This window comes from Quercus suber, unplaced genomic scaffold (assembly GCF_002906115.3).
Source record: "Quercus suber isolate HL8 unplaced genomic scaffold, Cork oak 2.0 scaffold_215, whole genome shotgun sequence".
Classification (NCBI taxonomy): Eukaryota; Viridiplantae; Streptophyta; class Magnoliopsida; order Fagales; family Fagaceae; genus Quercus; species Quercus suber.
The window spans coordinates 301,448-316,630 of NW_027069673.1; the positions used below are offsets into that span (position 1 = coordinate 301,448).

The window sequence follows — 15,183 nt, forward strand, 5'->3', positions numbered from 1 at the left end:
GGTCGGTACAGACTACTTTACTAAATGGGTTGAAGCTAAACCATTGTCCAATATTAGGGATATGGATGCCAAATGGTTTATTTGGAAAAATATAATAACAAGATTCGGAGTCCCTCACACCCTTATCTTGGACAACGGCTTGCAGTTTGATAGCAAGGCCTTTAGGGAATATTGCAGCAACATAGGCATAACAAATAGATACTCTACTTTAGCATACTTGCAGGAGAATAGACATGCTGAAGCTGTCAATAAATTCATAGTAAGTGGACTCAAGAGGAGACTTGATGATGCAAAGGAGAGATGAGTTGAAGAGTTATCACACGTCTTGTGGACTTATCGGACTATACCTCGAAGATCCACAGGACAAACACCTTTTTCGATGACGTATGGGGCAGAGGTTGTTATTCCCCTAGAAACTGGGTTCCCCACCCTTAGAACAAACTCTTTTGCTCCAAGTAGCAATGATAAACTATTGGAAAGGAGTTTAGATTTAGTTGAAGAGTGAAGGGAGAATGCCATGGTCCAGTTGGCTTATTATCAACACAAACTCAAGCAAAGGTATGATACTAATGTAAAGCTAAGACCACTAGTAGTGGGGGATTTAGTCTTAAGAAAGGTGGTGGGAACTGCCAAGAACCCAGCATGGGGAAAGCTAGGACCCAACTAGGAGGGCCCATACCGAATAACATCAGTAGCTGGGATTGGTGCGTATTATCTAGAAGATCTAGAAGAAAAAGTTGTACTTCATCCTTGGAATGTAAACAATCTTAGAAGATATTATTATTAATGTGAGTTTTTCTTCATCTTCTTTGGGTCTACTATACTCTTCCTCTTTCATCCTTGACATCATTTTTAAGTATCAAATAGAACCTTGGTCATGCCTGGTTCCTCGGACCACATACCTTGGAAAAATTGATATCTTAATTAATTTTTCTAAGTGTTAAACAGAACCTAAGCTATGTCTGGTTCCTCGGACCATTTACTTTGGGAAAATTAACACATTATGACATCATTTTTAAGTATCAAATAGAACCTTGGTCATGCCTGGTTTCTCGGACCACATACCTTGGGAAAATTGATATCTTTAATTATTTTTCTAAGTGTTAAACAGAATCTAAGCTATTTCTGGTTCCTCGGACCATCTGCTTTGGGAAAATTAACACATTATGACATCATTTTAAGTACCAAACGATGCCTTAGTTATACCTTAATCCTCGGATCACATACCTTAGGGAAAGTAATATCTTTTAGCTAAAGCTAAATCATATCAAGTTCCTCGGGCCATGAATTCAATATCAATTGAAACATTAATGTTTTTTGTTGAAGTGTTTGACAAGCATTAGCTCAAGTGTTAGAAAGAAATAAACTTCAGATTCCTTCCTTGGGTCAAATAGTTTGTCACCGTCCAATAAAGATGTAAATCAAACTCCATGAGCATCACTTAAGGCATTTTAGGGTGCTTTGGACTTAACTGTTGTTTGATCAGTGTCTAATATTTTGCTTAATGTTAAGAAATTTGTGAAAACTTTGTAAATCCTAAGTATGCATTGACAATGTTACAAATTTAACAGTTTTAATTTACTGTGGTTCCCAGTTAGAAAAATATGAAAAGTATATTTTTCCTTATATAAAAAAACACACATTTTTTATGGCCCAGATCCTAAAATAGCTCTATCAATAAAAAATTTTCTGAATCAGAATTGGCATTTAAAGCTAAAACTTTCATTAATGAGTAATCCAAATAAAGTTTGCATAAATGAAGAAAATAAGAGGGAGAGCTACATTATAGATATTGCAATTACATTACAAAAATAAGAATTCAACGTTTTAGCTTAATCTGAAGCCCAGCTTTGGAGGTCTTGTTAGCTTGAACAGCTACTTCAACTGGAGTCACTTTCTCTTTATCCTTGGGATCTTTCTTGGCAGGCATGGTGACAAAAGCTAAGACCAGTTCAAAGCTTTATAAGGCTGCCCCGCCCTGTGAAATCTCCGTATGTTTGTCTGAGGGCTTGCCCGCATCAGAGGAGGTCTCCTTGGGAGCTTTAGATTCTTTAACTTGCTCTTGTTGATTGCGGAAAGGAAGGCCTTGGGGTTGTGTCTCTCCAGCAGGGTCAATGACTGTTGAGGCTGCTTCATCTTGGGTGGAAGGAAGGTTTGAAGTGCGGATGGCTGGAGGATAATGAATTTTCTTTGTCTTCCTCAGATCAAAAGAAGCCTCAACCCCAACCTGGTTGAGAGCTTCAATCCAAGTCTAAGCACAGTAGGTTCAACACACCTTTGGGACCTCTGCCCTGAGGTTCTCCTTGGTCTCGGCCACCCCGACGTCATAACCATGCTGCTCCGCCTCATCCCTGGCTTTTGCGGCTTCCCCTTTTGCTTTGATAGCCTCATCTTTTGCCTTCTCGGCCTCATCCCTCTGCTTCTGAACCTCAGCTAACTTCTTCTGTAAAGATGAAATTTGCTCTTTAGAAAAGGCCAGCTGTTCCTTGGTGTTGCGAAGTTGCAGCCTCTGTTCCTCGGCCCATCTTTGAGCGCTCTCTAATGCAAAGTCAGCACTCTTCCTCGCTCATTCTTCCTTTGTCAATTTTTTCTTTAAGTTCTTGTTGGACTGATCAGCAATGTTGAATGAATCCACCGCTGCTACGCGCCTGGATCTTTCTTCATTCAATTAATTGTAGCAGGAATTGGTTATCTCTACGATCCTGAAAGTGGCTTAGACAGCCTAACAGAAAGGTACGGTCACTTTTTGAAATAATGAAAATAAATAAAATAAAATAACAAAATAATAATAATAATAATAAAGAACAGAAAAGAAGTGAATTGCATACCATCCCCAAATATTGTTTAAGATTGAGAAAAACTTCTGGTCTCCTAATAGACCGCAGCTCGGCCATATCAGTTGGGAGTAGCAGAGCTTCCTCCAGAGCCGAGGAAACATGGCATCCAGTGCTTCTATGGAAGTCCCTGATGGATGCATCATCCCTTAGGGGCTCACCGTAGATCATTGGAGTTGGAAGCCAAGCCTGAGGCTCAGGTTGCTGATTGTCTCTTCTCTCAGAGACTCTTGGCCCTCCAAATTCAGTTCTTGGCTGCTTTGCAGGACATTAGGGCTCTTTTTCTAGTGAAGGACAAGATCTGCTAACATCAACCACATCCTTATCTTTCTGTTCCCTTTTTCTCTTCAGATCAGAAGGTTTGGGCCTTGGTGGCAAGGATGGTTGAGAAGGAGGAAGGGGGAGCTTAGGAGGGGGAGGAGGCAATTTAGGCAAGGTTGACCCCCCAGGTGCATCCTTTCCAGGCCGAGATTCTATTAGTTCCATCAGACTTCTCTTAGATTTCCTTTGAACTCCCATCTCACTCAATCTATCTGAGGTATCCTCGAGAGACAGAGATCGGTTGAACATTTTGAAGTATTCTGGAGAGTATGAAAATTTTATAATTCCCTCTGTTTCTTCTCTTTCTTCTTCTTCTTCCTCCTCTTCTTCCTTTGCAATGGGTTGAGATGAAGATGCTTCTACTGAGGGAATACCCACAAAAAGTGGCTGAGTGATGGGTGTGCCTTCTAGGATGGGAACGCCTTCAGGGACAATAAATCCTTCGTAGGCGACACTAATACGATGAAGGCGAGGGTCTTTGGCTCTTATTACACACTTCGAAGCTTGAAATGCGTGTGAGATGGGTTTATATTCGAGGATAATGTGAGCTGCTCGCAATTGGCCGTCAGCTTCGTTCATAAACACCTTGGCTTGTAGGATCTTGTCTAGACTCGCTCTGTTGACAAGGTTGAACCGAGGTATGGTAGAGTGTCTGTCTGCAAGATCATCAAAACAGAAAGGAAATTTGGTCAGAAATAGAGATCGTAAGAAATAGAAAGGAAATATAAGCCGAGGGGTACAGATTTACGAATAGACCCCCACCTGGTTTTCCCTCCCTAGTCGGATAGGGTAGGCCGTCATGCCATTCCCCAGAAAAGATTAAGAAATCTTCCTTTAGTCCTTTGTTTGACGTAGGGAGACATTGGATCAGCCTTACTGCGGGGTACCTTGACCTAAGGTAATATCCCTGCCCCTTCAATTGGTGAAGATTGTATGCCCAATTGACATCATTGTATGACAATCCTAGGTTCATCCTCTCATTGAGGGCTTCTATACTCCTTAATACTCTGAACATATTAGGGGCGCATTGCATTAGGGATAATATGAAGAATCATTGGGATGACCACCTCCCCCTCTTTCCTATCATCTGCCTAAGCCCCTTGGGCAGCGTATCTCATGCCCATTGTCAGTGGAATCCTATACTCAGCTTTAAATTTTTCTATATCCTCCTCCGATTCAACTAAACGTTTGAATCTACCCATTTTCTAAGAAGTTGTGAAAAGAAATCAACAAGTTCGAAATGAAAAATGGAACCGAAAAGATTAAAGGGTAATGAAAAGAGAATATGAGAAAAGAGAAGGTGCCAGGTTCAATGTATGTGCTCTAGAATTGTGTGATTGATGGAAGTAGTGAAAGAATTGATTTGTGAAGCTATTTATAATGACAGAAAAGTTATAAGCGGGAAAATTCCCGCTTGAGACCCCAGGAAAGTCTCCATCGTTGGATTTACATCTTGCCGTTGAATGTGGGGAACAAAAGCACCGCCAGAATTTAATGAAGTCACGCTTCAGACGCCCAAGCGTTAGGAACGTGCCTTGGGTAGTTAAAACGGGCAGAAGCACTAATGAAGGACAAGACATAAGAAGTTCAAAAAATACCCGAGGATATCAAAATCCTCCTTTTTGTCTAAAGTGCTAAAAGCAAAATTTTGAGGGGCTATTGTAGCGGTATTGGGCCTGAGGGTCCATTACGCATGTTGTATAATGGGCCTAAGGCCCACGCCGAGGACAAAATATATTTGAGAAGGGGTAAACGTTATTAGAAGGGACGACGTTAACAAACAAAGATGTCAATTTAGACCAGGACGAATTAAAGGTTTCTGCCGAGAATAAGAGTCGCCTCGGCTTACCAAGGCCATAGCCCGAAGAGATGACTTGCTATTCGAAGAAATGTCACAGAAGTGCCTAATTGATACAGATAAGCACTACGGAAGCTCAAGACATATAAGGATCATAAAACATCCAAGGAAAAAGCTGCTACCTTTGCATTAAATGCTCTGTAGCTAACTTCCTGGCTGCATTAATGTGGAGGTAATGCCGAACAGTAGGTTTCAACCTTACAGCTACTACATGAAGACTTATGGGAGGTTCTGATGGGACAAGTATCAAGATTCACCATTTGGCATGCACGTGGAAGATAGAGAGAAAGAGGAAAAAGAGTATAAGAGGAAGGGGAAGGAGCAAAGAAGGGGGATCGGAGGAAAATCTAAAGGAAAACTCTGTTATATTCAGTAACAAAACTTGTATACGAATTAGAAGATAATAGAAGAGAACAGTACACCTTGGAACTTGCCGATGACCATTTTTCTTCAGTATAATCCTATTTTGTTTCATTCTCTGATCGTCTGATTGATTTCACTATCTGTTTGATCAATTAAAGCCCAATTCTCCAACTCATTCTCTACAAATTCATTGCTTTTGGGCTTTTTGGGCTGAAACCATTCCATATAGTGGGCCACAAGCTCAAAATTGGTCCTTACTATAATCATTTTAGCAAGTAACTTTTAAGAAGCCTCAACAATAGAGGTTGTTGACACAAGTTGGAACCCTTCGTCTCCATCATTTTTAGGTTCAAAAGCTAAGGTTTTTTGCCCTTTAACTTCTTCTCTATTAGGGTTCTTAGGACAATTCGTCACATGAGCTAACAAATTACTAGTACCATAACTCTTACTATCAGCATGATATAATTTTTGACAATAATTACATATAGCCTTAGTGTCACCCTCTTCTACCTTTACCTTTTCAAAATGATTCCAAACTAAAGACTTTTTTCCTACTATTACTAGTACTAGTCTTACTCACTTTGCTAGGTGAAACTGGGGGTAACTCAGCATCAGTAGCTTCAGCTTGGGCAGTAGCGCCAACCTCTGGGGTGGCAGTAGCACCATCAGCTTGGGTGGCAATAAAACCAACAACTTGTGTAGCAGTAGAACCATTAGTTTGTGTAGAAACAAAGGTTTCCATGACCTAAAAAAAATCAAATATAAATATTAACAAAAAAAAAAAAAATAATGGAACTGCTAGCAAAAACATTAGTGCTAGAAATATACTTTTAGCATCATATGCAATACCAATATAATTTGGCTATATATGCATACTTCATTGTCAGTTTGACAAATTTGATTTGCTTTTTTTGGGGAAAATTGAACACCAATCTACAGCTTAATACTAACATGAAGGGGAATTCTAATCTTGGCAACATGTTAGTTCATTCTATGAAGGAAGTGTAGCCATTCCTTTGGAGTTTCCCTCAAGAATTATTTGGTCTACACATTAGTTCTATAAACCAGGAAAGTGTCCAAGAATAATATATTTTCTCGCGCGTGGGCTACAGGTAACCCATGAGCTCGGGGGACTAACATTGAGGACCAAAATTTGATAAGGAAGCCATTCTATGAAAAGTAAGGAAAGCCCATGGGCCTTAACAAAAGAAGGCCCAACTCATGAAGTTAAGAAGGACCATGAAGGCCCAAGGTCCCAAAAAGAAGGAAAAATAAAGAAATAATAATAATAATAATAATAATAAATAAAAAAAGAGGACCCAGACTTGGTCAGGTCAGAGGACATGCAACAAGAAGAAGGATCTCGGTTAGGCCAGAGGATATGTAGCAAGAAGAATCAATATCAAGGCCTTAGGACCTTGATGGGTCCTTTTGAAGCCTTGAGAAGAGAAGCTTGGCTAACACATGGGAAAACCAAGATGTATGTTCAGATTTCCAGCAAAAAGCCATTAAAAATCCAGCAAAACCAGGTATTATTTTTGTAACCCACGGTCCAAGTCCGTGGGATCCCAAGTGGATAGTAAGGGAGAAGTATTTTGGTCGGAAAGGGAGTGATTTTTGATGAAAGGAGGATCCCGAAGGTTTGCCTTGGTTCATATGTTTGCTTAGAATGCATGAACCAATGGAAAACTCAGTTCCCCCATGTGCATGACACCTCCCCACAATTTCCTCTCAATTGTCACTTTCAATTAAAGCTATCATCCATTGCATTGAATCGTTGAAGAAATCGCCCTTTCCTTAAGATAAATATTCTCCTTTTCTCATCTCTCTTTTTTACAGTCTCTCATTGATATTATTTGTTATGAAAATCTACTGTTAAAATCAAATAAACCCAAAATTTTATAATTAGAAACCTTAACTAAAAAGAATTGAAGCCTTAACCATTTTACTTTTGTTTTTTGTCCATTTTTTTGATTAATTTCGTTCCTATTTTATTTTTACTTTGGATTTGAAAGCTTTACAAGTGGGGTTTTCAGTCTTCAAATTCAAAACTCAAACACCCACAATTTTTTAAGGTATGATTTTTGTTTCCCTTTGTTTTTTGTGTTCAAAGTTGCGATTTTGTTCTTTTTTTGTTAGAGTTCATGCATGTTACTTATGCTGTTGTAGATGTTGTTGTCGTTTTGTTGTTGTTGTTTAATAAATTTTGAGCATCAATGTTTCTGCTTTTATTATTTAGTAAAATTTTATTTGTTATGATTTATGAAAATCTACTGTTAAAAATCAAATAAACTCAAAGTTTTCTAATTTGAAACACTAACTAAAAAAAATTGAAACCCTAACCATTTTACTTTTGTTTTTTGTTCATTTGTTTGATTAATTCTATTCCTATTTCAATTTTATTTAGAAATTGAAAGTTGTCTAAGTGGGGTTTTCAGTCTTCAAATTCAAAACTCCAACACCCACGATTTCTTTAAGGTATGGTTTTTGTTTCCTTTTGTGTTTTGTGTTCAAAGTTAAGATTTTGTTCTTTTTTGTTAGAGTTGATGAATGATACTTATGTTGTTGTGGTTGCTGTTGTTGTTGTTTAATAAATTTTGAGCATCAATGTTTCTACTTTTATTATTTAATAAAATTTCAAGCATCATATTGTTTGTATCTGGGTTCTGTTTAGTTTTATGTAGGGTAATGTTTTATGTTTTATGTTAGAATTTTTTGTTTTATGTAGGATACTATTATTTGGATTCAAGCATCAAAGTTTTTCCTTTTTGGTTTATGTGATTATTATTATTAATTGTTCTTGTTATTNACCAACCCCCCCCCCCCCCCCCTTTAAAAACTCTAAAACAATAAAAAACAAAACCTAGAAAACTTGAAAACGAAAAAAAAAAAATGTTGAAACCTATAAAACAACCAAAATACCCCCAAAACCTCTAAATCACCAAAATACCCTCAAAATTTGAAATACCCTTGAAACCTTTAGAATGACCAAAATACTTTTGAAACCTTTAAAATGACCAAAATACCCCTAAACTTCTAAGATGATCAAAATATACCTAAAATCTCTAAAATGACCAAAATACCCCCGAAATATCTAAAAATATTGAAATACTCTCGAAACCTTTAGAATGACCAAAATATCCTCGAAACCTTTAAAATGATCAAAATACCCGTAAACCTCTAAGCCTTCGTTTGGGGGGAGAGAATGGAATGAAATGGAAATGAATGAAGATAATGATTTTAGAATATTCTTCTCTTTTCTTGTTTGAGAGTTTTAATGGAGGGAATGAAAAGTCCATTCCATTGTTTGGGAGTTTAAGTGGGAGGGAATACTCATTCCTCTCTATTCTCTTAAAATCTCAAATTTTTATTTCCCCTGAAATTAGGAGGAATTGGAGGGAATGAAATTAGATTTAATGAATTTTTTACTAAAACTCTCAAAATGCCCCTATATGTTCAACTATTTATTTTAAAATAGGGGTCCAATAGTAATATTGTCATAAATTATTTCATTCATTTCCCTTTATGTTAGTCCCAAATAGGGTTACTTATATTCCATTCATTTGTGTTTCTTTCCATTCCTTTATTTTAAAACATTCAAACAAGTTTACTTAATTTCATTCCATTAATTTCTTTACCACTTTTTCCCTTGCTTAAATACATTCCATTCCATTCCTTTATGATTATTCCACTCCACTTCACTCCATTCCTTTATGAACTCCCAAATGAAATCTAAGATAACCAAAATATACTCAAAACCTAAAAAATGACCAAAATAGCCTTAAATCTCTAAAATGACCAAAATAGCCTTAAATCTCTAAAATGACCAAAATACCTCTGAAATATCTAAAATGACCAAAATACCCTTGAAACCTATAAAATGACAAAATTACCCTTGAAACCTCAAAGATGACCAAAATATGCCTAAAACCTCTAAAATGACCCCCCCCCCCAAAAAAAAAAAAAAAAAAAAAAACTAAAACCTCTAAAATGATCAAAATACCCTTGAAATATCTAAAATGACAAAATTACCCTTGAAACCTTTAAAATAGCCATAATACCCCTAAATCTCTAAGATGAAAAAATACAACTGAAACCTCTAAAATGACCAAAATAGAAGTTTGTGAGTATTTTGGTTATTTTAGAGGTTTCTTTTGGGGGTGGGGAGGGGGGGAGTGGCATTGGTTGTTTTGAGGCTATTTTGGTAATTCTATAGGTTTACTGTGTATTTTTAACCATTTTGAGGTGTAGACGGTACTTTGGTCATTTTAGAGATTTTATTTTTTTAGATCATTTTAGACGTTTCGTAGTTTTTTTTGGTCATTTTAAAGTTTTAGGGCTATTTTGGTTATTTTAGAGATTTCAGAGTATTCAGTCATTTTAGAAGCTTCGTAAGTATTTTTGGTCATTTTGAGGTTTCAAGGAGTCTTTTGGTTGTTTTAAAGGTTTGGAGATATTTTGGTAAATTTAAAGGTTTCAGGGTAATTTTGGTCATTTATAGATTTTGGGTTATTTTTGGTCATTTTAGAGGTTTTGGAGTATATTTGGTAGTTTTAAAGGTTATTGGTCATTTTTTAGGTTTTAGGGGTATTTTGGAGTTTCGGTGTATTTTAGTCATTTTAGAGGTTTAAGGGGTATTTTGATCATTTGGTTTTAGTTAGTAGGGGTATTTTGGTAATATTTGAGGTGTTAGCAAGTATTTTGGTATTTTTAAGGTTTTAAGGGGGTATTTTGGTCATTTTTGATGTTTGGGTTAATTCAGTCATTTTAAAGTTTCAAGGGTAATGGCCATTTTTAGGTTTTGGGATATTTTTGTAATTTTCTTGGTATTAGGGGGGGGGTGTATTTGGTCAATTTTTAGGTTTTAGGAGCATTTCAGTAATTTTTTAGGTTACGTGGTTATTTCGATCATTGTATAGGCTCTAAGGGCATTTTAATCATTTTTAGGTTTCAAGGGGTATTTCGGTCATTTTTAGGTTTTTAGGGAATTTTTGTTATTTTTTAGGTTTTAGGGTCATTTTTGACCGGTTTTAGGTTCTAAGGGTATTTTGGTAATTTTTGAGATTTCTGGGGTATTTCTATTATTTTTTAGATTCTAAAGATATTTTGGTAATTTTTGATGGTTTTGAGGTATTTTGGAAATTTAGGGGCAATTAGGTAATTTTTATATTTAAGGGTATTTTAAATTTTAAGCATTTTAAAGGTTTTAGTGGTATTTTTGTTATTTATATTCGTTGATTATTGGATAATTGGGTGGGTTGGGTTTTACCTATAAAATAATAAGGTTAGATTAGATCTGAATTATAATTAATTGATTAGATGAATTTTAATGGGTAAATAAGTTTTATGTACCCAAAATTTATGCCCAGCTCAAACTTACCCATTTGAGTAAAATTTTTGCTTAATCACATCATCCACTACTTTATTATTTATATATTAAAGGGGGGGGGGGGGGGGTTTGGTCATTTTAGAGGTTTTGGGGGGTTTTAGTCATTTTTTAGGTTTTAAGGGTATTTTGGTCATTTTAGAGGTTTAGGGATATTTGTGGTCATTTTAGAGATTTAGAGGCATTTTGATAATTTTTTATGTTTTTAGGGCATTTTGGTCATTTTAGAGATTTTTTGGTATTTTGGTCATTTTAGAGATATCGATGGTATTTTGGTCATTTTAGAGGTTTCTGAGTATTTTGGCTCATTTTAAAATTTTTGGGGAATTTTTTGTCTTTTTAGAGATTTTAGAGATATTTTGGTCATTTTAGAGGTTTTGAGTTTTTTTAGCTCATTTTAGAGATTTTTGGGGTATTTTGGTCTTTTTTGACATTTCGAAAATATTTTGGTCATTTTAGTGGTTTCAATGTATTGTTGGTCATTTGGAGTGTATTTTAATTAATTTAGTGACTCCAAGGTATTTTGGCATTTTTAGTAGTTTTTGGATAATTTAGAGTTGAGTGATTTGGGCAAATGATACTTGGATCTAATTGGATACCTAACTAAAACTCAAGTAATACTTATGTTATGTTATTATGTTTAATTGAGTTAATACTCATTTGACCGGATTAATAATTGGATGAGTTTGGATCTTATTTTAGTTGATGGATTTTTGTGGGTAAATAGGTTTGAGTTGATTTTATCATCCCTGATTAAAATTTTTTTTTTTTTTTTTTTGAGAAAGTAATTAAGATAGAAAGTGTATATTTAACCAAAATTTGGAGATAATTTTTTAACCCTTGTATAGGAGATGCTTTAGTACGGCATGCTTCAAGCTTTCACATCACTAATGAACGTTACATTACAAAGAAAGATTTAAAAAATAATATTATTAAAAAAAGTACTACGCCTACAATATTTTCACAATAAATTATAGGTGGTTAGTTATTTTTTGTTCAAATTTGAACCTAACACTAAGATTACTTTTTTACCTCAACAATAACAACTAGTAACAACTTGCTACTTAAGATTTGTTGTAAAAATATTGTAAAAATGTTGTGGAAATATAATTTCTCTTTAAAAAAAAGGTCAAGTATATCTATTATTGCGGGCATGCCGTCTTATGATGGTTAGTTGTTATTTGTTCAAATTTAAATTTAGCACCAAGATTACTTTTTTAATCCAATAATAACAACCAGTAACAACCTGTCACTTAAGGTTTGTTATAAAAATATTTTGGACGTACCATTTCTCTAATTGTTACTTTTATTTTTTTGCCTAAGTAAAAGGGGCCATAGCCATACGTCTTCTCTGTCGGCAAGACAATGAAGATGGCAGTGGTACCAGGACAATTACAAAAGGGGCTCAAGCAACAAGGGAATGGGCTAAACAGTTTGAAAATCTAATAACATGCAAAAAAGAAATACAAGAAAATGACTTAGTAACTACATTAATGTCCTTGATGACATCTGATATTGTGCAATGACAGAATTTTAAATGGGTTGTATTCCATACCAGGAGATAGAGCACCATTAATTGCAAGAAGAGCCGCTTTAGGTTCAGCGCAAAGAGGATCTCCTTTGACTTCGTTCCCGATCCAAGCAAGCGTTTTCGACAAATAGCAGCAAGATAAACATTAATTTATTTATTTTACATATAATGAATGAATGATGATTTATTATGGCAATAGAAATAGAGAGGTAATTCTAAACATCCTTTACCAGCTATGTTTTACTCAAAGTACTGCACAAGTCAATGTCACAAATCACAATCATATAAACATTCGTTAGAAGCTTCCCCTTGAAAAAATAAAGTTGGGAAATTGGTTTTGGCTTGAATGACCAAAACCAGCTTATTTGCATTAATATTTACATAACTATACATGTAAATCTGTTACTAGCAGCAATTCAAAATTTCAAATATAAGCAAATTAAATCTCAGTTGTATGCGTTGCTATCTCAAGATTCTGCAGCAGCTCTGTTTTGTACGAGATTGATGTGGTTCTTATTTTGGTCTTGAGATGACGAGATTTGATAAGAGACTTGGTGCTTATCTTTATCTTCCTCAAAACTAGGATCAATAGGATTAAAAAAACTTGGTCGATTTTATCTGTTATCTTTAACTTTAAAGCCCCTGAATTATTGAAAACCCATATTAACTGGAATTCTAAGGTGAGAACCGAGAATTTCGTAAACAATGCCCAAAGTCAATAGTCTAGCCGTGTTCTCCGTGCCAACGCGTTTAGGACAGAAAAATATACATAATAAAGTGGACTTTGACCCAATGATGAATCAGAGACTTATTTACTTGACGCAATGTGTTTAGAAAGGTACCCAACATTCAGCACAAAAAGAAGGGTACCCAATAAGCCAGTTATGCCTAATTATATATCACCTAACACCAATTCACTTTTCTTCTTCAACATATGGCCATGGCTGAAAGAGAACATGTCAAGCCCTTAGCCCCAGCTGGCTACCAAACCAGCAGTAGTGGTGAAGAAAAAATCCTTCCCAAGCATTTGAAATTTCACCATAGAAAATGCATCAAGTGCTTTGGCTGCTTCACTGCCCTCTTGTTAATCATAGCAGTTATCATGTTAGTCCTAGCCTTCACTGTCTTTCACATAAGAGATCCAATGGTGATGATGAACGCTTTGACTCTCACAAATCTAAACCTCCCCAATGGAAATTTACGTCAAGATTTTAATGTCACACTCATCGCTGATGTCTCTGTGAAGAACCCCAACGCAGCAACGTTTAGGTATGATAATAGTACTACAACTATTTATTATCATGGTGCAGTGGTGGGTGAGGCTAGAATTCCATCGGGAAAGGCTAAGGCTAGGCGTACAGTGAGGATGAACATGACTGTGGATATCATTCCCAGCAAGGTTTTGGCTGTTCAAAATATGAGTAGTGATTTGATTTCAAGACAATTGAATGTGAGCAGCTATACAAAAATTACTGGCCGGGTAAAGGTTTTGAACATTGTAAACAAACATGTTGTGGTGGCTATGAATTGCACCATAACCTATAATCTTTCGAGCCAGGCGATTCCTCATCAGAATTGCCATCCAGATGTTCATGTCTAGGATTTTAATAATGTGTTATTTTGGAAATTCGGATTCAGTTTTTTTTTTTTTTTTTTTTTTCCCTTGCTTTCTTAGTTTTTGATACCTTATAAAAATATATTAGGATTTTAATAATGTGTTATTTTGGAAATTCGGATTCAGTTTTTTTTTTTTTTTTTTTTTCCCTTGCTTTCTTAGTTTTTGATACCTTATAAAAATATACAGTTATACAGAGAAGTTGCGAAATTGCAGTCTCCAGCTGTAAAGAGTGATTAATTTGGTGTAAATTTATGAGCAATCTCACTGCTAAGTTAAATATTACTTTATGCCTGGTTTGCTTATTTCCCAAATAATTGTAGTGAGAAAACTTGGGTGATTATAAAAGCCAAATCTTGTGGGGAAAATAAAAACCATCGCTGCAGTACTTGTATTCCCATTCTTAAAGTAATTGCTCTATTCACATTAATAGATTACTAATTTTTCCAAAAACTTAAACTATTAACAAATTATAAATTTAAACTGTTTAATCATAATTCTAATACTCCTCATGTGTGGAACCAAACTCCTCTTTATTAATAAGTGAAGAGAAATGCTAATGAGTGTCTTTAGGGTATTGATTAATAATTCATTTAAAAAAAATTATGGAAAAAAAAAAGTAATTAATATTTTGACAACTTTTTTCATTTCTCATAAAAGTAGTATCAAAACTTTCTTAAAATAGATTATTAATGAGTGCTCTAAGAGCACTCGTTAACATGACCTATAAGTGAAATCCCTAACACGTGGATTTTTTAAATATTTTAAATGGGAGGTAGATTGAAAACATAAATTAACTTAAGATTTCCTAATTTGATACTATAATAAATTACTAGTTGTCTAAAAAGTTTAATTACCAATTGCTCCAAAAGATTAATTATAACACACACATTACTTCTTATCTACAAAACCTTATTAGATTAAGCAACTACTTAACCAATTGTGACGCACCACCCTTCTGAAACTTAATTGTATTTCAAGCAGACATCTATATCACCAACTGTGAGTCACAACAACCTTTTGATTTTTGTATGACACTAAAACTAAAGTCTTGTTTTAGGGCCAAAAAAACATTTCAAAATGCAGACTTAGGCCAAACCCATTAATTTGATTTTGTCTGGTACTTGGTAAAGTTTCCCATGAATAGTAAAAGTAATAAATTTCTACACCCTCAAATTTCAATTTTCAACAGCCCTCAAGTGGACACAAGACCTTGGCTATGATGAAATTTCTTGTCATGTGTGCGAGAAAAAAATAATAATAAATAAGGGCTTA

General features: G+C 35.1%; 1 protein-coding gene across 1 annotated transcript; it reads left to right on the forward strand.

The window, feature by feature from the left end:
- Positions 1-13,132: 13,132 nt before the first annotated feature.
- Positions 13,133-13,920, forward strand: LOC112034431 (late embryogenesis abundant protein At1g64065). The gene has a single exon (XM_024067257.2). The coding sequence runs from the start codon at positions 13,228-13,230 to the stop codon at positions 13,891-13,893; it is 666 nt and encodes a 221-aa protein (XP_023923025.1). The 5' UTR covers positions 13,133-13,227; the 3' UTR covers positions 13,894-13,920.
- Positions 13,921-15,183: the final 1,263 nt, after the last annotated feature.